Below are 22058 nucleotides of genomic sequence, written 5' to 3'. Positions count from 1 at the left end.
AGTTTTTGCATGAATGTAGAAACATGAAGGAAAGATTAAAATAGTATAAACTTTGGCGTAGGAAAGTTACAGCGAAAGAGAATGGAAATAAATAGGAATAAATAGCTATAGTGCACAATTTACCACTTTATGAAGACCATGGGAAAAAGCGATGGCGGACCGAGCCTCCCAGAATGCCTTGCAGCAGAGAGCCCCCTCCATGAAGGCTCCGTGCATACAGCCCTTTCTCTGCCACACAGAATTCTGGGAGGGCAGGTCCACCATCACCTTTATCCCCATGGCATTTATATATTGTATGCAATAGCGTTACCAATTTTCCCACAGCCTTTATAAATTGTGTGCTATAGCGCTACCAACTTTTCTGTGCTGCTTAAAAGTTGTCTGCCATTGCTATTTATTGCTAACACTTTCCCACAGTCCCTTATAAAGATTAAAATGGGACAGCCCATCAACAACAGGGGCTGAAGGGCTCATATTGTGCTGTAATATAAAGCTTAATTATGTTATAATTAGGCATGATTAATTTTGTTCAAATACATCGATCAGGATTTAGGGCAGGTCCATCATCACTCAACGCGTCATGACATCACCGGTAGAAGGTAGAAAAGTCCTCACTCTTTGCAAGTGTGAATGCGTGCAGCATCCCAGTTAAGAGTGGTCAAGTGTGAACAGCAAAAACACCATTCCTATCCAGGAGATTTTGAACAGCCAATTTAGTAGGATACAAGTTAAAAGGGACTTATGAAAGTTCAGCAGGTCTCCCTCATCACTTAACAACTTCTACAGGTGCATAACTCAAAACATCTTAGCTGGGTGCATCACAGCGATCCCAGGTATGAGAACTACTTTGCTCAAAATCAGAAAAAGCTACACATGGTAGTGAATGCAGTTCAGAACATTAACTTCCACCACCCCCACCCCTCCAAAAAGCTCCATCTAAATTTCCTAATGCCAAGGAAAGGCGGCCAACATCTTGAAAGGCCCATCACACCCTCTTCCCATCGAAGGCTTAAGAGTGTGAAAGCATAAATATAGTTTATTCGCTGCAGCTCTCAGGTTCCTGAATGAATAACAGTGCAATCATGCTTCCCGAAGGTGCTAATTATTAAATCTTACTCTGCCAATTGTGCTCTTTACACAGTTGCACGAATGCAAGAGATATCCTGTTAATTTGTTCGTAGAACTAGGAATTATGTGTTTTGTGTCAAATATTCTTAACTCTGATCCCCTCCAGCCTCATCCGCCTGAGCCCGTCCACCCTGGTCTTCTCCCTCTCTGGGCGCATTTACCTCTCCTCAGCGTCTGTGCAATATATGATCTCCACTCAAATGTCCCGTCCTCGGTCACGGCACCAGTTGCACCCGGTTTGTTGGCTCAAAAGACTGTGCGGTTAGAAAACGAACCGCAGAGACGGGGGAAGGAAACAAACGACTGAATACTGACCAACCCCTCCAACGCCACCCTTGTCACTTCAACCCGCAATTCAAATTCGGGATCGAGGCCACAGCGCATGCGCGCAAACCGACGGTTGGGGACATGCGCAGTCTGAACAGAATAGGGAAACGGAGGAGCCAACGACGAACTGTGGAATGTTGGTGACTTCCGATGTGAATCAGCGCGCATGCGTCTAACTATAATTAGTGACGTGTTGGGTGCGACTGCGTCCTTTGTTGTTGGGAAATTTTGAATAGGAAATTTCGGCGGAAAACCGATCATTCCTCGGGGCTGGTGGGTGAGTTGATGTTCTTGGGGATTGCTGGGTGAGGGCTGTTGGCACAAAATTAGTGGGTGAGCTTTGCCTTTGATCTACCTCCGTAAACTACGCCCAATGAAATGAAGGCCTTGTCTTTGAGTACTAAATCTGTGGATGGGTAATGTTAAATTTTCCCTCTCCATACTTCATATTGTTCCCAAATAGTTATGTATCCACCCCTCTTCCGGCGTCTAACATTAAAATTCTTCTTTGTTGTGTACTCCAGACTCTTAACTACTATCAATCAGATAAAAAATCATAAAGTTGCATTGGTTCTTTCATCAAGCGTCTTCATTTTATGTTCCTTTTTTTCAACCCATCCACCAATCGCAGTAGTTTCTTCATGGCTTTAATTACATCTAGCAGATCATCCAACCCCCCCCCCTCCCCTCCCCAGTTCTCCAATCTTGTCACACCACTGAAGTCATTTCAGTGGAATCATTTTGTTAAAGCTCTTCTGCATCTCCAAACCCTTTACATAACAATGCATGGTGCACAAAACTAAATGCACTGCAGTAGTCAGACCATATCTTTTAAATAAAGATTATTTATATAAGAAATAGAAGTGCAATCCCTCTACCATCAGACTCCTGCTTGACAAGCTCAATTAGAATTTAAGGACTCTTGCTTGTGCACTTTATTTGCTTTTGTTCTGATTTGTATTGTATTGCAAACTGTATTGCAGTTTGTTTACATTTGTTTTCTGTTTCCAGTTTATTTGTTTACTTGTGCACACTATAGTTTATTTTTTGCACTACCAATGCCATGCCTGCAGTAAAAAGGAATCTCAGGGTTGTATGTGATGTCATGTATGTACTCTGACAATAAATATGAAATTTGAAGATCAAAACTGAGCCTTTCATTAATACCACTTTCCTGTAGCAATCCCATAGTCATTGATTATTCTATTATTGAAAAGTCATCTGGATGTCCTCAGCATCTGAGCCTTTACAATCCACTTAGGTTTAAGATTCTGAAGACATTGATTTTCAATCTTTGCTGAATAGTCAATTTCTTTCTTTGAAATTGTGACCTCTAGTTCTGGATACTTTCTCATCCACACACAAATAAACTGCAAAATTGTCTTCTTTTCTTTGGCTTGGCTTCGCGGATGAAGAAAATCTTTTGAGCTGTGGAATTTTAAAAATCATTTAACAATCTGGAGTTCGTTATGAGCCCAAAGGACCCATAAACCCAACAGCAATAGATATTCACCAAGACAAATGGTTACTTAAACAGAAGTTGCTTTTAATTATCTTTAAACATAAAAATAGAATCTAACTTTAACTTACCACTATTGTGACAGAGTATATTGAGGTGTTTGGGAGATAAATTGAGAAAGGTTTGTTAGAGCAGGTTTTAACTCTGGATCAAAGGACTGACATGGGAGACAACTTTGATTAAAGGTGTTGGAGGTGAGGTAGAGTCAACATCGCTTCAAAATATTGTGCTAAATTCTGAATTAGTTAAAGGACCTGTTGTAGTAGGAGTAATTTCAAAGTTACCCATGCAGGGTGTCTCATTTTTATTAGGGAATGATTTGGCGGAGGATAAAGTTGGGTCAGTTTTGAGATTAACAAATTGGCCTAGTAAGGATGAAGTTAGAGAGGATTATGAGATGTATCCTGCATGTGCTGTAATGAGGTCTGTGACTAAGAAAATGATGAGAGCCGAAGAAGATCCAGTTGATAGAGACTTGCCCAGTACTTGTGAAGTACTTTTGAAAGAGCAGGGTCTTTGTGAGAGTGAGGATTTCTCTTTGTCAAGGAAAGAGTTAATTCAGCAACAGAAAATAGATACAGATCTTGTTGTCTGAAGGAACAAAGCAGTAACTGAACAGGAGATTAAAAAGAAATGGCTTGTGGATATTACTTGAAAGGTGAATTGTTGATGAGAAAATGGAGATCTCTTGACATTTCTGCTAATGAAGGGTGAGGGGTAATTCATCAGATGGTTGTTCCTAAAAATTACCAGAAGGAAATATTAAAACTAGCCCACAGTCCACCTTTGTGTGGTCATCTTGGTGTGAAGAAAACCATGAATAAGATTTTGAGACAATTTTTCTGCCCTGGTTTGAGGAAGGATGTTGTAAATTGGTGCCAGACATGTCACTTTTGTCAGGTTGCAGGGAAACCTAATCAGGACCCTCCAGTGCTCCATTAAAACCTATTCCTTTTGTTGGGGAACCTTTCATAAGGGTTATGGTAGATTGTGTAGGTCCCCTGCCAAAAACTAAGTTTAGGAATTAGTACTTATTAACAATTATGTGTATAGCATCGAGATTTCCAGAGGCTATACCATTAAGAAATATTAAAGCCAAAACGGTAGTAAAGGCTCTGGAAAGATTTTTCACAGTTGGATTACCGAAAGAGATCCAGAGTGATCAAGGATCTAACTTTATGTCTGGATTGTTTCAGCAGTTGGTTTATGAGTTTGAAATCACTTCATCTGCGTACCACCCTGAAACTCGGAACTTTGGAAATATTTCATTCTACTCTTAAAAATATGATGAGGACTTATTGTCTGGAGAATGGAAAAGATTGGGACGAAGGTATTCATTTATTAATATTTGCAGCAAGGGCGGCTGTGCAGGAGTCCTTTTGAAATTGTTTTTGGGCATCACGTTAGAGGACCTTTAATGTTAAAAGAACAGTGGCTTAATGAGGATGTGCAGTTAAATTTGCTGGATTATGTTTCTAAATTTAAGGATAGGGTACAAAAAAGTGTGGACTTTGGCTCAAGAGAATTTAGAAATGGCTCAGGGTAAATTGAAGCATTTATTTGTCTGGTAAAATCTAGTGAGGAATTTTAAGACAGGAAGTAAAGTTTTGATTTTGCTTCCAGCACATGACAATCCTTTGAGAGCTAGATTTTCTGGACTGCATGTAGTTAAATCAAACGGAATGATGTTAACTATGTTGTTAACACTTCAGATCGAAGGAATAAAACTCAAGTTTGTCACATAATTATGTTGAAACCTTATTATGAGAATAAAGGTAGTGGAGAACAATCTGTATCTGAGGTGTTAGTTGTTGACAGGGTTGAGGAAGTTATGGATCATAAGATTATGGAAACAGAATCTTGTGAGGGTAACTTTAAAGCAACCATGGTTCCTGTGCGCCTGTCTAACTCAGCAATTTTGGGAAATTTGGAAGAAAAGTTAGGCCATCTTAAGTTACAAGAGCAGATGCAGTTGAAAGAATTTGTTCACTGGTGTTCCAAGAAGAACATCAGTGATTTACCATGATGTAGATGTAGGAGAAGCAAATCCCATAAAGCAGCACCCATATAGAGTAAACATTTAGAAGAGCAAATTAATGGATCACGAGGTAGAATATATACTGAGAAATGGTATTATTAGACCTTCGAAATCAGATTGGAGTTCTCCTTGTATTCTGGTACTAAAACCAGGTGGAACTGTTAGGTTCTGTACAGATTACAGGAAGGTTAATTCAGTAACTAAAACATGCTTATCCTATTCTGAGAATGGATGAATGTATTGACAAAATTGGCAAAGCTAAATTTCTTACTAAGTTGGATTTGTTGTACTGTTACTGGTGTGTGCCTTTAACTGAGAGAGGAAAGACTATTTCGGCTTTTGTAACTCCATCCAGTTTATACAAGTATAATGTGTTACCTTTTGGGATGAAAAATGCCCCTGCAACATTCCAAAAGATGATTAATTTGGTTATTCAAGGGTTAACTCATACAGATGCTTATATTGATGACTTGGTCACGAAAAGTGACACATGGGAAGAACATCTAAGGGGATTGAACAAATTGTTTGGAAGACTATCCAAAGCAAACTTAACTGTTCATTTAGCAAAGAGTCAATTTGCAAATGCCACAGTAACATACTTGGGTTATGTAGTTAGCCATGGCAAAGTTGCACCTGTTCAAGCTAAGGTGAATGCAATTACTGAGTTTCCTATTCCCAATGGCAAGAAAGCAGTGAGAAGGCTTTTTTAGGAAAGGCAGGATATTACAGGAAATTTTGCAGAATTTTGCTGAGGTTCCTCTTCCTTTAACTAATCTTTTGAAGAAAGGGGAGAAATTTGTATAGATTAAAGTTTGACAGACAGCTTTGGAAAGTTTAACGTAGATGCTATGCGATTGCTGTGTGTTAAAATCTCCTGATTTTGACAGACCATTTTCTTTAGCAGTGGATGCCAGTAAGGGAGCAGCAGTCGGAGTTTTATTGCAAAAACATAATGAAATTGACCATCCAGTTGCCTACTTTTGGAAAAAAATAATATTCATCAAAGAAACTATTCCACTTTTGAATAAGAACTGTTGTCTACCATATTTGCTCTGCTGTATTTTGACATATATTGTGGTATCTCTCATGAACCGATTGTGATATTCACTGACCATAATCCTCTGTGGTGTTTTTGAATAAAAACAAAAGACTGTTAAACTGGAATTTAATATTACAAGAATATAATCTGCAAATTAATCATATCAGAGGTATAAATAATGTGATAGCAGATTGTTTGTTAAGATGTGTATAAATTCAATGTGTATAAAAAAATACTCAAAATTGAGTTACTGTATTATAACATGTTATATATTGGGTATTATTATCTCTTTAGTAATTTTAAGACAGTTTAGTTATAACTGAATTTTAAGAGTTAAAATTCCTTGAAAGGTAGAAGGTGTGAAAGAGTATATAGAGGTGTTTGGGAGATAAATTGTGAAAGGTTTGTTAGAGCAGGTCACACACAAACACTTGAAACAGAATTTTTGCAGGAGTTTTTGTAAGAGTGCTCAGAGACTCATGATGGATTGTTATTTGCAAAAAGGCAACAAATGTAACAACAGGCAGTAGCAGGTTTGTCTGGAAAAGAGCATTTACTGTCTGGAAGGTCATGTGATCTTTGGAGGCAGAGAACAGAAAAAAAACAGGCTTTGCTCTCAGAGTTGGAGGGAGTGAGGGAGAGAGAGGAGAGACACAGACATTGGTTCCAGAGGGACAAGCTGGCAAGCTTTGGAGGATGGCCTGGTTAAAGGAGAGGACTGGCTGTCCGGTGTTTCCCTTGGAATAGGAGAAACAGAAAGGAACTCTGTGGTGTCCTGAGAGAAAGAGGTCAACATCTGGAGAATCCTGAGGGGGCAAGTTTTGTCAGGAAGACATTGGAATGGCTGATTAAAAAAGATGTCCTGAAACAAGATAAACTCTCTCTCTGAGAACCAATAAGAACCCTCCTGAGTGGTTAACCAAAGCCTGGTGAACTTTATTAATCTTAACTTCTGTGCACAGTATAAGCATTGCGTGCAACCAGTGAGATTGGACTGTGAACCAAAGAACTTCACTGAACTTACACACACACGTGTGCTTAGAATTAGAAGGGGGTTAAGTGAGTCAATAGAGATAGAATAATACCTAGTGTCGCTGAGAATATTCTCCCAGAATCACAGTGCGGCTTTCGCGCAAACAGAGGAACCACTGACATGGTCTTTGCCCTCAGACAGCTCCAAGAAAAGTGCAGAGAACAAAACAAAGGACTCTACATCACCTTTGTTGACCTCACCAAAGCCTTCGACACCGTGAGCAGGAAAGGGCTTTGGCAAATACTAGAGCGCATCGGATGTCCCCCAAAGTTCCTCAACATGATTATCCAACTGCACGAAAACCAACAAGGTCGGGTCAGATACAGCAATGAGCTCTCTGAACCCTTCTCCATTAACAATGGCGTGAAGCAAGGCTGTGTTCTCGCACCAACCCTCTTTTCAATCTTCTTCAGCATGATGCTGAACCAAGCCATGAAAGACCCCAACAATGAAGACGCTGTTTACATCCGGTACCGCACGGATGGCAGTCTCTTCAATCTGAGGCGCCTGCAAGCTCACACCAAGACACAAGAGAAACTTGTCCGTGAACTACTCTTTGCAGATGATGCCGCTTTAGTTGCCCATTCAGAGCCAGCTCTTCAGCGCTTGACGTCCTGCTTTGCGGAAACTGCCAAAATGTTTGGCCTGGAAGTCAGCCTGAAGAAAACTGAGGTCCTCCATCAGCCAGCTCCCCACCATGACTACCAGCCCCCCCACATCTCCATCGGGCACACAAAACTCAAAACGGTCAACCAGTTTACCTATCTCGGCTGCACCATTTCATCAGATGCAAGGATCGACAATGAGATAGACAACAGACTCGCCAAGGCAAATAGCGCCTTTGGAAGACTACACAAAAGAGTCTGGAAAAACAACCAACTGAAAAACCTCACAAAGATAAGCGTATACAGAGCCGTTGTCATACCCACACTCCTGTTCGGCTCCGAATCATGGGTCCTCTACCGGCACCACCTACGGCTCCTAGAACGCTTCCACCAGCGTTGTCTCCGCTCCATCCTCAACATCCATTGGAGCGCTCACACCCCTAACGTCGAGGTACTCGAGATGGCAGAGGTCGACAGCATCGAGTCCACGCTGCTGAAGATCCAGCTGCGCTGGATGGGTCACGTCTCCAGAATGGAGGACCATCGCCTTCCCAAGATCGTATTATATGGCGAGCTCTTCACTGGCCACCGTGACAGAGGTGCACCAAAGAAAAGGTACAAGGACTGCCTAAAGAAATCTCTTGGTGCCTGCCACATTGACCACCGCCAGTGGGCTGATAACGCCTCAAACCGTGCATCTTGGCGCCTCACAGTTTGGCGGGCAGCAGCCTCCTTTGAAGAAGACCGCAGAGCCCACCTCACTGACAAAAGGCAAAGGAGGAAAAACCCAACACCCAACCCCAACCAACCAATTTTCCCTTGCAACCGCTGCAATCGTGTCTGCCTGTCCCGCATCGGACTGGTCAGCCACAAACGAGCCTGCAGCTGACGTGGACTTTTTACCCCCTCCATAAATCTTCGTCTGCGAAGCCAAGCCAAAGAAAGAAAAGTGATAAATTAAAGTTTGATTCTATTTTCATGTTCAAGGACAATAAAAAGCAACTTTTGTTTAAGTAACCCTTTGTCGTGGTGCATATCTGTTGCTGCTGGGTTTTGGGGTCCTCTAGACTCATAACACTATTAACTTACTTAATCCCTTACTAATTCTAAGTGCACGTGTGTAATGTGTGTGTAAGTTAAGAAAAGTACTTTGGTTTTACAATCCAATTTCACTTCTCATTCTTCCTAGTTCACTGGTTGCAGGCAATTCTTATATTGTGCACAGAATTTAACATTTATAAAGTTCACCAGGCTTTGGTGCTTGAAAGATAAATGGTTACTGCTCAGGAAGGTTCTTGTCGGGTTTCAGAGAGAGAGATCTGTTGTTGCAGGACATCCACAACTGGTGTACTTCCATCAGTTACCTCAATGTCTTGCTGATGAAACTTGCCCTATTTGAGTTCTACAGATGATAACCTCTTTCTTTCAGGTCACCACAGAGTTCCTTTTGTTTCTCTTATTTCATGTAAAACATTAGACAGCCAGTCCTCTCCCCTTGCATGAACCACAACTGCTTTGACCAGGCCATCTTCCAAATGGGCTATCCACTGCCAGCTTGTTCTGTTCCAGTCCCAGCTGCTGTCTGCTGGCTGTAACACTGTACAAATGATATCTCTCTCTCTCTCTCTCTCTCTCTCTCTCTCTCTCTCTCTCTCTCTCTCTCTCTCTCTCTCTCTCTCTCTCTCTCTCTCTCTGAGAAAGCCTGTTTGACTCTCTCTGCTTGCAAAGCCACATAACCCTCTTAGAATAACAAGTTCTCTTCCAGACAGTTTGCAGCTCCAGCAAGATCTTTCATCTGTTGCCTTTTGTAAACAACAATCCATTTGTGAAGTCTATTGAGCACTCTTCAAAGCTCTTGCAAAAGCTTTGAGGCCCCGATATGTCTAGCATGGGGCAGTGCTCCAGTATTGCAAATAAGATCTGATGTAAAATGTTTGTTTGTAACTACTCTAACAAACCTTTCCCAATTTATCTCCCAAAAACAAATCTATATACTCTGTTACAAGTTTCAAAATGATTTTTTTCCAGAAAAGCACAAGGCCATTTGGTTCACGAATGTAATGTCCAGGAGGAAATTTATCATCCTCGGTTGATCTAACCCAGGGATGGCCAACCTTTTAATTTAGGCATACAGCATTATAACCGGCCACTTCACCCCATTTGTATGTACCAGGGGTGTAGGTTAATTGGGTGACACGGACTCTGAGCCAAAATGGCCTGTAACCGTGCAATATGCCTAAATTAAAAATTAAAATGTTGGCCACCCTGATCTAACCCACTGTAATATTTAACTCCTTACCCAAAGCAATGTGATCGGCTCTTGGGCATTGTCTGAAATTGCTTACCAAGCCAAAGATAAATAGGAATGTGCAATATTGCTAGTGATGCCTATACCTTCAAAGACAATAAGCAATAGAAAAATAATTCCTTCAAATCTCTGTTCATTTATCCTTTTAGAATTGTGTTCCAGTTTACTTTGAATCATATCGATTGATATTCATCAGGATCTGCGGAAGGACAACAATATTTCATGCTGGTAATCTTTTCATCTACCTTCAATGGATTTTCAGTATTTGCAGTAATTTGCTTTTGTATTTCAAATTATTGAATTTATTTAAATATTTTGAGGCTAAAAGGTGCCAGGTCAGAAGATAGGACAGCTGATTGAATTTCAATTATTGTAGAGGCTGTGGTCAGAATGAATTGTGGATTACAAACCAAATGATTAAACACAAATTGAGCAACTATTTAGCACACAGTCCAGAGAGTTTCCAGTCACATCACTTTAATCATTTATTGCATTTATGTTCTGATTTCTCTGGGTTCAAATAAAATGAACGAGTTATCCAGCATGGAGACTGGCACTTTGACCCAAATCATGAATGTCAACCAGGATGTCCATCTAATCCAGTCCCATTTGCTTCAATGGCCCATAGCCTTCCAATCTTTTCATATCCAGGTACCTGTCTACTAGAGGGTTGGAATAAAATTGATGAGGTTCGGTATACTTTTCTTTGACGGTGTGAACTTGGAAGTGAGACTATAGGCTCTGTGAATATTTAAATAGGAGGGGCATCAGAGCTAAGGCTTACTTGGAGTAGCTGAAAATACAAAACTGATAATTTTTTATTTTGGCCACTGGCTCATTTATGTTATGCTCTGCCAAAAATGGTAAATCAGCACTTTTTCCTCTTAACCTTTGATGCCCTTACTAATAAAGATCTTAACAACCTCTGTTTTAAATATATCCAGTGACTTGGTCTCCACAGCCATATGTGGGAAAATAAACTTCTCCTATCTCTGTTCTAAAGGGATATTCTTTTTTGCTGAGTCTCTGCTCCTAGATTTTCCCACTGCTGGAAACATCTTGTCTTCTCTATCTAACCCTTTTAATATTAGGAATGTTTTGATGAGATAGCTCCTCATTCTCCAGTGAGTACAGGACAAGGGACATCAAGCTCTCATTTTGCAGTCTTCCTTTGGACCCTCTTTAATGTTAGCACATCCTTAGATATGAGACCCCAATTGCTCACCAGTTTCCAAATGTAGTCTAACGCCACAGCATTACACCTTTGCTTTTATATTCTAGTCCTTGAGATGAATGCTATCTTTACATTTTCCTTCCTTACTATTGACTTAACTTGAAGGTTAATCTTTGGAGAATCTTGAAATTATTTAAATTTTTTTCCATACATGGTTAATAAACGATTAAAATATAACAATAGAAATCTTTTAAAAGTTGGTTATAATCCCTCCCCTCTAAACCCCCCACCCCCAAAGAAATTCTTTTCTTCTTTGGCTTGGCTTCGCGGACGAAGATTTACGGAGGGGTATGTCCACGTCTGCTGCAGGCTTGTTTGTGACTGACAAGTCCGATGCAGGACAGGCAGGCACGGTTGCAGTGGTTGCAAGGGAAAATTGGTTGGTTGGGGTTGGGTGTTGGGTTTTTCCAAAGAAATTAATATAAGAAAAATATATAGTTATATTAAGAAAACTAAGAACTTGCACAGTTCTTCTTTGGACCTCCACTTTTTGAATTCTCTCCCCATTTAGAAAATAGACTATTCTTTCCATTAAAGTGCACATCCATCTGCCACTACTTTGTCCAACCTGTCCAAGTTCCCCTGTAGACTTCCTACTTCCTCAGCAGTACCCACCTCTCTGCCTCTCTTTGTATAATCCGCAAATTTGGCCTCAAAGCCATCCACTCCGCCATCTAAATTATTTACACATAGCTTGAAAAGCAGCGAATGTAACACAGATGCCTGTGGAACACCACCAGTTACCGACAGTCAGTCAAAAAAGGCCCCCTACCAGTCAGTCAATCTTTTATCCATGCTAGTACCTTGCCTGTAATACCATGAGCTCTTATTGAAGAGCTTCACAATTTAGTGGTGGACCGACTGGTGAACTAATGAAACAGATGTCTGTCCTGATTTGAGAAATGAAAACCTCTGGGAAGATTTGTGGTCATGAGTTTGAACCCGATTATGCCAGCTGGGGTTCAAAATTCACATAATTACAGCAATCTAAAATAAAGAGCAAACAATGAGAAGCTGGAGGAATCGAGCACTCAACACTTCAGGCCAGGACCCTTAATTGAGACTGAATGAGCAAGGGAAATAGCAAGCATAAATGGGGGAAGGGTTGGAGAAGAGCCAAGAGGTTTTAGAATATTGACTAAAGGGGGGAGAAAAGGTGAAAAAAATGTTTGAGATGAAAATGAAAGCAAAAGTGTGTAAAGGACTTGAAACAGTGGAACTGGATTGAAGTGGTGGGGGGGGGGGGGGGGGGGGGGGGGGAGGAACCAAAATAGATTCATGTTGTGTTTAAGGCTGCCCAGGAGGAGTATTGGTTTGTTGCTCCTTACATTTACATTTAGCCTCACTGGCAATGGATAAGGTTGAGGATGAACATGTTTGCAGATGAAATGAAGAGAGGCGAAGAGGTGGGTAGTGCTGAGGAAGTAGGGAGTTTGCACAGGGAGTTGGATAGATTAGGAGAATGGACAAAGAAGATCTACAAGCAGTGAGGGGAATTAAAATGCTAGCAACCAGGAATTCTGACATGGTGAAGTGGTTGCCCTATCTATATATGCTCTCACTGATTATAGAATAGGCCACATGGAGTTTTCTAAATGCAGTAAATTAGTTTGGATGAGGTGCATCTGAAATTCTGCCTCAGCAGGTTGATCTTTTTATTGGACTTTGACAGAGGGACAAGTTTTTCACCTGCAGTAGCAGTGGGGAGTGATCATTCCAGAAGGTATTGTAATATACTTGGGTATTCTGGAATTCTTTCCCCCAAAATGTACAAGCTCATTCAGATGAAATATAATAATTTTGTGAAGTTTAAGGTCTTATTGTTAATGCTTTTAGGTTCTAATAATTTAACATGTCAAAACGAAAAGAAAATACTTCCAAAGGAACATTGCCTACAAAAAGAATCAAAACTGAAATTAAGGATGATCCAGATGAAGCCAACGGAAGTCATTGGAAAACTGCAACAATTAATGGACAAAGTGGAGACTGTCTACCAAATTCACTCTTGGTGAGATTTTTATGATCTGCAGAAGTAGAATTGATCAAGTAAATGCGTCTATAAAATGAAGCACAATCGTTTATTTTGTTCATTCCCTTGGTTTGATTATATAACTGACATTTTGCTACTTCAACATATTGAATTTGATGCTCCCAAAGTAGTCTCCATTACAGTGGAGAAACCAAGCACAGATTGGTGACTGCAGGTACTCCCCAACTTGCTACCTATGTGATGTGTCCATCCACACATACCACCGACTTTTTAAAAAATATAAAATTTACGCAGTTTATGTTGTAATTCATAAACTATAACAGGGATACAAGGCAGGTAAGAGCCAAAATGTGCCTACTTGTTAGTTGGCGTCCTGGGGCTGAGCGCAGCCATCTTGATTCCTGTGTGCATCGTGAGCCTTCGGTTGGTGCATATGCGGTGGGTTTGCATAGTGAAGTTTGGTGGATGCATGTGCAAGAGTTAGGGTCCAATTTCAATATCATCAGTTTGCTTACTTCTCATGCATGCGCCAACTGAACTAGAATATGCCAACCCACCAAAGACTTCCACATGCGCCATGAAGACTTGTACATTCGCAAAAGAATCAAGATGGCTGTGCACAGCCCTTTGACCCCAGAACATCGATTAACAAGCTAAGCATGGATCAGAATGTGGAAAACCTCACGAAGTTGATCAACAAATTAAGGAAGCTTTAAGTTGTTAAAGTCATATGTATGATGAAAAAAAAGATTTGATTAACAAGTTTGCTTTAAGACTTTGGTGCTCCATGCGCGCGGGTAAAATTCCAACTTGTGTCTATTCCAAGATACGACTAAGTCTTCAGTCCCCATTACGGTTGTAAGTCAGGATCTACCTGTACTTGAAACTCTCTTCAGGCTGCAAGGATGACTGAATTTCTTGTTATATTGAATTCCCTGTCCTACTCCCATTATGACCTTTGTGTCTTTGGCCTCCCGCATTACTCTAGCAACAGCATCCCATGTTCTGTTTGGGCACATTTTTAGGCCTTGGCACTTTAAAATGTAACCACTTAAAGGTATTGCCTTTTTGTTCCTTGTTGTATTTTCTCACTTTTCCATTTCCGATGAGGAACCTTGACCTGAAAAACAGGTTTCTTTTCTCATGGATGTTGCCTGACCTGCTGAATATTGCTGTCATTTGTTTTAAATTACAGTACATCTCCGATTATCTGAAATGGTCAGGACTGGGCTTATTTCGTATAAATGGTTTTTTTTGGAGAACTGATCGTTTTTTTAAAAACAGCTCAGTAGCGACAGCAAATCACTTGTGACCGTGTTTAAACAACAACAAGGAAAGGTGTTTTAAGCATTAAAATAATGTTTAATTCTCACCAAAAAATGCTGGCCACACCGATCACTGATACTTCCCCATCAAGGCCTCGCTCCTGCGGGGGCGTGGCAAGATGGCATAGAACAAAGATGTGGGATCTGTTCCTCCCTGGCTGGACTAATTAATGCATGAATTTTAGAGACAGTTTAAAGTTTTTAAAAAGTCTACTAGACAAAGTATTAAGTGTTGGGGTTACAAGAAATGAAGAAAGGAAGAAGTCAGAAACAAAAGAAATTAGTTATTGAAGTTGTCGGAAAAAGTGAAAAATCTGGGTCTACCAATCAGAAAAAGCACCAGGATCGATTTACTATGGAGCTAAAACCTCACAGGATATCTTTGGGGGAGTCTGGAAGAGGATCGATTTCTCCAAAACTGCAGTTGATGAAAGATGGCGCCGACGCTTGACAGTTGGCCAGCACGTCCACAAGTGTGACGCGGTGAGCTTGGCCGGGGGTGATGAGTTGAGCGGGGCTACGCAGGGGTACAAGTGGGGAGGCACTGACGTGCTGACATCCGCACGCTACTGCGTAACGGACCCTATGGGCATGCGCCCAACGTCGCAGTTCCACGAAATACTGGACCGATTCCATGCTGTGGCAAGACCTGCTCCACGTCAGGCTTAAGAGGTCGGCCCGACGTGGACTGGGGTCTAGACACATAGCAGGACGACCAGAGAAGAAATTTTAATGCCAGAAGATGAAGAAGAAGAAGAAAAAGTTGAATATTTGGATGAAGAGGATTGAGAGTTATTGCTGATGGCAGCTGAAGCAATGGAAGGTAGGCCCAGAATTTTAAAAATGGCTTCTCCTTTTAAATCTGCTACTTCACCTACTTTAACAAATCCTTCACCTGGACCTGATGTAGTATAATGTTTGAAGAGTTAACAAAACAATGAAAATATTATGGCTTATAGGACGACTGGTTTTCATAATATAGATGAGCAATTTGTTGAAGTAAAAGGGAAAATGCCCAATATGTGTGGTGAAATTTCTGCCATGAAAGGAGATCTTAATAAATGTTTGATTGCAGTCAATGAGGTACAGGAGAGATGCAAGAAGGTTGAAGGTAGAATGGATCAAATGGAAAAATCAGTAACTGAATGGGATATGCAAAAGAATATGTTCTTGCAAAAAATTGACTCATTGGAAAATCAAAGTCGACAGAATAATGTGAAAATAGTTGGACTTCCTGAAGTTATTGAAGGACAAGACCCTACAAAATTTTTTTGTAAATGGATTCCAGAAATGTTAGGGAAGGAATAGTTTCCAGAAGGACTGGAATTGGATAGAGCTCATTGAGCGTTGAGAAGGAAAACGTTTCCAGGACAATTTCCACGAGCGGTTTTAATTCGATGGTTAAGATAACAAGATCAGGAGGCGATTTTATGTGGTGATTAAAACCCAATAATGGTTCAGGGAAGCAAGGTTTTCTTTTATGCAGATCTAAGTCAGGAGGTTATACAAAGACATGAGGAGTTTAATCAGGCCAAGGCAGTGTTGTGAAAGAAAGGTTATAGATTGACATTTAGATACCCAGTAGTGTTGAAGGTGTTTTATGGGCCATTTCAGGATCAGTTTTTTGTGATGGCTCAGGATGCTTTAACCATTAATCAATATCGCCAAGGCTAAGAATGGAAATGGCAGTGAACTGCACAAGATGGAAACAGCGCAGTTAATTGAAATGATGGACAGTACTCCAATTCAACCAGGAAAATAAATTGATGAACTTATCTTACCCGGGGAGGGGTAGATGGACCCTGCTGAATTTGAAGTCATCTGCCACGAGTGGTATTGACCACACCCGGTTAACAAGGGGGATACTGCTTTGCAGTTTTTTTGGGGGGGGGTGTTTTGTTCTTTTTTGTGGTTTTTTTAATATAATTTTAGGTTTAGTTTTTTGTAGAGGAAGGGGTTTTTTCATTTTTTTTTCTTGTGTGTGTTTTTTTATTAAATTTAGGAGCGAGGTAAAAGGAGCCAAATTTTAGTGTAAGGGTTGACTGTGTTGCATGCCACTATATAGGGAATAATGAATAATTTGAATTTTGTGACTTTTAATGGTAAGGAGTTAAATCATCCGATAAAACGAAAACGTGTTTTGGACTATCTTAAAAAGTTAAAGGTGGATATTGCGTTTTTGCAAGAAACTCATCTGACAGAGAAAGGACATTTGAAACTGAAAGAGATTGGGATTGATATGTGATTGCTTCCTCTTTTAATTGAAAAGCCAGAGGAGTTGCTATTTTGATAAATAAAAAAAGTGCCATTTATTTTGGATTCTTTCTGCTAATGCTGGTAGAGTGTTGATGGTGAATTGTAAAATATTTTCTGAAAATTAGACATTGATGAATGTTTATGCACCAAATGAGGATGAGTAATATTTGTTACAGAGACTTTTTTAAATTTGACTCATTCAAATGAAAATATTTTGATAGGAGGGGATTTTAACTGTTGTTTGGATCCATTGTTGGATACATCTCCAAAAATTGTGAAGAGAAGCAAAATGGCAAAAAGAACAATTGAGATGATGAAAGATTTAAATTTGGTAAAAATATGGAGGAAATTGAATCCTCCTGAAAAATATTTTTCTTTTTATTCTGCTCGACACAATTCGTTTTCTAGAATTGATTTATTTAGATTTACACGTGCTGAATATAAGAGTAGAACATTGTCTCTTGTTTAGGAACCGAGATGGTAGAGAATGTTTATCGTTGGAGATTTATGAGCTGTTATTAAAAAAGCCTGAATTTGTTCAGAATATTAGGGATCAAATTGTTTTTTATTTACAAACGAATGAAGATTTAGTGTAGAGTAAATTTGTTTCATGGGATACTTTGAAAGCATATTTAAGAGGTCAGATAATTAACTATACAGCAAAAGTTTTAAAAAAACACTATCTGGTAGAGAGTCAAAATTTGGAAAAATAAATTGAAACATTGGAATTAGAAAAGAATGCTAATGAAGATAATAAGATACAATTGTCTAAATTAAAGCTTCATTATAATACTTTGCAGTCTTATAAGTGTGAAAAAATTATTCAAAGATCGAAGTGAGTTAGGTGAAAGAGCACATAAGGTTTTGGCTTGACAACTGAAAATGGAGCAAACATCAAGAATGATCACTGCAATTAAGAAAAATTCAGACATCACATAAACCGCAGGAAATTAATGAGGAATTTTTCACATTTTATCGTGGTTTGCATATATCGGAAGGTATGCAAAACACTGAACAAATTGATTTGTTCTTATCTAATTTAGATTTACCATCGTTGAGTGTGATGGATAATAAGGATTTAGATAGTTCTTTTATGGAATTAGAACTTAAAGAGGCATTACAATCCAGGCCGGGAGGGAAGTCCCTTGGAGAGGATGGGTTTTCAACGGAATTTTATAAAAAGATTTAATGATCTGTTATTTCCGGTACATATAACACTATTGAGACAGGCAACTGAAACTGGTTTATTTCCATAATCCTTTACAAGGGCATTGATTACTGTTATTCCAAAGAAAGATAGGGATCTTTTAAAAGTGGATTTTTATTGACCAATATCATTATTAAATGTAGATTATAAGATTGTGGCGAAAGTATTAGCTAATCGATTAGCTAATTTTTTTGTCAAAATTAGTACATGTTGATCAGACTGGCTTTATAAAAGGTAGATATTCTGCAGATAATATTACAAAATTGATTTCAATAATTAATACTGCAAGGCAACAGGTTAATCAACCAATGATAGTAGCATAAGATGCGGAAAAAGCTTTTGATAGGGTTGAATTGAACTTTTGTTTAAGATTTTAGAAAGATTTAATTTTGGACCGCTTTTTATACTTTGTATACTTGTCCTTCTACAAGAGTAATGACAAATGGACAGATTTCATCAGCATTTACTTTGTCTCGATCAACTAGACAGGGTTGTCCTCTTTCACCAGCATTGTTTGCTTTGGTAATAGAACCTCTGGCTCAACCTATAAGACAAGATTCCAGTATTAAAGGAATTACAATAGGTGAACAAGGGTATAAGATTAATCTAATTGTGGATATGTTGACATATATCTTAAAGATTCTTTAAAATCATTGCAGAATGTGTTAAATCAATATGGTACACTTTCAGATTATAAAGTTAATTATGGAAAAAAGTGAAATATTATCTATCAGATGAAGATTATACGGATTGTAGACAAATTACTAAATTTAAATGGTCTAATAAATTAAATATTTAGGAGTTATAGTTAATAGAGAGTATCAGGACATATAATTTAAATTGATTAAAATTGATTTACGTAGATGGAAAGATTTACCATTGACTTTAATTGGGAGAGTTAATTGTATACAAATGAATATATATTCTTGTATACAATGCCTTTTTCAATCTATTCCAAGTGCGATACCAAAGAAATTCTTTAAGGAATTAAACAAAATAATTTGATTATTTTTGTGGAAAGGTAAACTCTCAAGAGTTTCTATGCAAAAGTTAACATGGTGGTATGAATGGGATGGACTTCAATTACCACATTTTCAGAATTATCATGAGGTGGCAATTTAAATTTATTAAAAAATTATTTGATACTCATCAACCACCAATGTGGGCAAAAGTTGAATTGGATCAAATTTCTGAAAGAGAAATAAGTCATTTATAAATGGAATCCTTCATTGTTACAAAAAATATAAATTACCTGTATTATGACATATAGTGGATATTTGGTATAAGCGAGATCAACTTATAGGGTCTAAAGGAAAAATTTCAGTGAAATCACCATTTTATCAGAATAAATTAATTCTGTTCTCTTTAAATAATCTTTATTTGAAAAATTGGGAAATGAAAGGAATAAATACTATACAAGATTGTTTTGAGGCAGGCAGATTTTCTAAGTTTAACAGATTACAAGAGAAGTTTGGTATTTCATCAAATTCTTTCTTGGCTTATTACCAAGTTTGAGATTTTTTACAAACATACTTTGGTAGGGATTTAGTGTTACCAGGTCAAATTAAGTTTGAGATCTTAATTGTAGATACAGGAATGAAAGGGTTTATATCAGATATGTATAGGTTATTGCAAGAAAAAAATGGATAAAATGGGAGAAAGATTTAGATACTGAACTGTCTTGGGAAGAATGGTCAAATATGTGTATTGATAGTGTTACAAAATTACTTGATGTGAGATATAATATGGTCAATTATAATTTTATTCATCATTTGTATTTGACTCCTGAGAAATTGAAGAAATATGGATTTAGTTAATCAGATTTGTGTTTTCGATGTGGGGAACAGATAGGTACTTTTATGCATTCTGTTTGGACATGTGGGAAAGTTGAGCCTTTTTAGAAAAAAGTTATAAAATTTTTGAGAGATTTATTTAAAATTGATTTGCAATTGGATCCAATGCTGTGTTTATTAAGTTATATGAGTGTATTAATTGTGGGGTTGCGAACAGACAAACCACAACTGGCTTTTATGCGATTAGGGTTAGCAGTAGCAAGAAAATGTATAGCTATTATGTGGAAAAATTAGGTTGAACTGAATATACAAAGATGACATAATGAATTAGAATCGTGTTTATATTTGGAAAAAATAACTTAAAATTTGTGAAAATTATCCTTTTTTGTTAAAATGTGGAGTTCATATTTTGAACATATGGCTATTGATCTTAAATAAATGATATGTACAGAGCTGGCACATCGAACAGTTTATTTTAAATACCCCCCCAAAAAATTTTAAGGCTCTGAGGGGTGGGGGGGGGATATTTGGGATAAGATAGCTTAGTAGAGGGGGGAAGGGGGTATTGTTTTGTTTTGATTGCTTTATAAAATCTTTAAATAAAATTTTCCAAAAAAAAAAAGTTCTACTCCTACCCAGGAGCTTGAGGTCCCTGCTGCCGCCAGGAGCCTGAGGTCCACTGCTGTTGGTACTGGGAGCCTGACATCCCCGGTCAGTCTGGCTCCAAAAAAATTTTAGATTGTTCCATATTATATGATACTTTATATTGTATATAGATATGTTTTTGAAGGAGATGGATTGTGGGGTAGTGTAGGTCACAAACAAACACAAACACTTCACAAAACAGATCTCATTTAAAATGCAAGAGCTTTGCTGAAAGTGAATCATGCAGGCACTGAGAGCCTTTGCAAAGACAATAAAACAAGGAGACTGTTTTGCTGAAGAATTTCAAAAGCAGGTGTAAATGGATTATTGTTTTGAGAGCAACAGATAAACAGACACAAGATTTGGTGCAGTGCCACAATATATCTCATTGCAGTTTGCAGTTCTAAGAAGGTCATTTTGTTTTGCAAGCAGAGAGCGCGCGAGAGCGCGCGAGAGAGAGCGCGAGAGAGAGCGCGCGAGCAAACAGGCTTTCTCTCAGAGTAGAGTGAGAGAAGTGGTTTTCTGCAGTCATGGCAAGCTGCCAGCTTGTTGAAAACCCATTTTGAAGATGGGTTGTGAATTCTGAGTTCAGCCTGTTGAAAACCCTTGTGATTCAAACAAAAGGAACTGGCTGGCTAGAGTATTTCACCTGAAATAAGGGAAACAAAAGGAACTCTTTTGTGACCAGAAGAAGAGGTTATCATTTGGAAAAGCCTGATGGAGCAAGTTTCTTCAGCAAGACACTGAAGTGGCTGATCGGAGGGAATCAGTTTGTGTGTGTCTAACGAGCAATGAATCCCTCTTTGAAACCAACAAGAACCTTCCTGAGTGATAACCAATTACCTTTAAGCACCAAAGTTTGGTTAAAATTCATAAATGTTAAATTCTGTGCACAGTATAAGAATTGCCTGATACTGGTGAACTTGGAGGAGCGAGAAGTGAAATTGGACTGTGAATCAAAGAACTTTTCTGAATTTATACACATTACACACACATGCTCTTAGAATTAGAAGGGGGTTAAGTTGATAGTAATAAGTTAAAGTTTGATCTTGTTTTTATGTTTAAAGAAAATTAAAAGTAACTTTTGTGTAAGTAGCCATTCATCTTGGTGAATTTCTATTGCTGCTGGGCTTTGGGGTCCTCTGGGCATGTAACAGGATAAGTGACGATTTCTGATTTGTTTCAGATATCCTAGATAATCCAAAAAAATTTTTTAAATTGTCTAACTGAGGATTTTGCAGAATCCAATTTCGGAGTAATCGGCGTTGTACTAGAATTGGTTGTTTTTTGTGTCATTTGCCATTTGCTTGGATAGTTTCTTCTGATCGAGGTTACAAATTGACCAATATAGTAGTTACAAAAGAACCTGCTGAATAAATCTTGGTTTTGAAATAACCTGCATCATTGTATTTAAAAAAAAAATCTTTCTGTGTTTTCATCCAGACCTTAAACTCTACTTTAGGATTCATTGGGCTTATTTTGCTCACAATTGTCTTAGCTATAATTGTTCTTTTCTGGTTTAATTAGTTTTGGTATTCAAGCTTTGCATCCTTGATATTAATGTTTAACGTGTTCCAAAGATGTAGAGCACCATATCTTAACAGATATTTT

General features: G+C 38.6%; 2 protein-coding genes across 11 annotated transcripts in view; one reads left to right on the top strand and one right to left on the bottom strand.

Moving 5' to 3' along the window:
- Positions 1–1474, bottom strand: part of LOC138736599 (flap endonuclease GEN homolog 1) — a 68048-nt gene extending 66574 nt beyond the window's left edge. For both annotated transcript variants that reach the window (XR_011340429.1, XM_069886378.1), the window contains exon 1: positions 1290–1474. The gene's annotated coding sequence lies outside the window, so the exon portion shown is untranslated. The remainder of the gene's footprint in view (positions 1–1289) is intronic.
- Positions 1475–1638: 164 nt separating this feature from the next.
- Positions 1639–22058, top strand: part of LOC138736598 (structural maintenance of chromosomes protein 6-like) — a 114029-nt gene continuing 93609 nt past the window's right edge. For 6 of the 9 annotated variants that reach the window (XR_011340427.1, XR_011340428.1, XM_069886370.1 and 3 more), the window contains exons 1-3: positions 1639–1728; positions 10147–10225; positions 13068–13239. Coding sequence is in view for 7 of the 9 variants with exons in the window: in XM_069886370.1 (XP_069742471.1) it covers positions 13084–13239 (156 nt within the window). In the remaining 2 variants the exon portion in view is untranslated. Of the gene's footprint in view, positions 1733–1850; positions 1872–4200; positions 4305–10146; positions 10226–13067; positions 13240–22058 lie in introns of those variants that run through there. The other 3 variants (XM_069886371.1, XM_069886373.1, XM_069886372.1) reach the window with 3 other exon arrangements.

The sequence above is a fragment of the Narcine bancroftii genome, chromosome 6 (assembly GCF_036971445.1).
Source record: "Narcine bancroftii isolate sNarBan1 chromosome 6, sNarBan1.hap1, whole genome shotgun sequence".
In the NCBI taxonomy this organism is placed as follows: Eukaryota; Metazoa; Chordata; class Chondrichthyes; order Torpediniformes; family Narcinidae; genus Narcine; species Narcine bancroftii.
The sequence above is the reverse complement of the archived record's forward strand: the minus strand, read 5'-3'. Positions and strand labels throughout refer to the sequence as shown.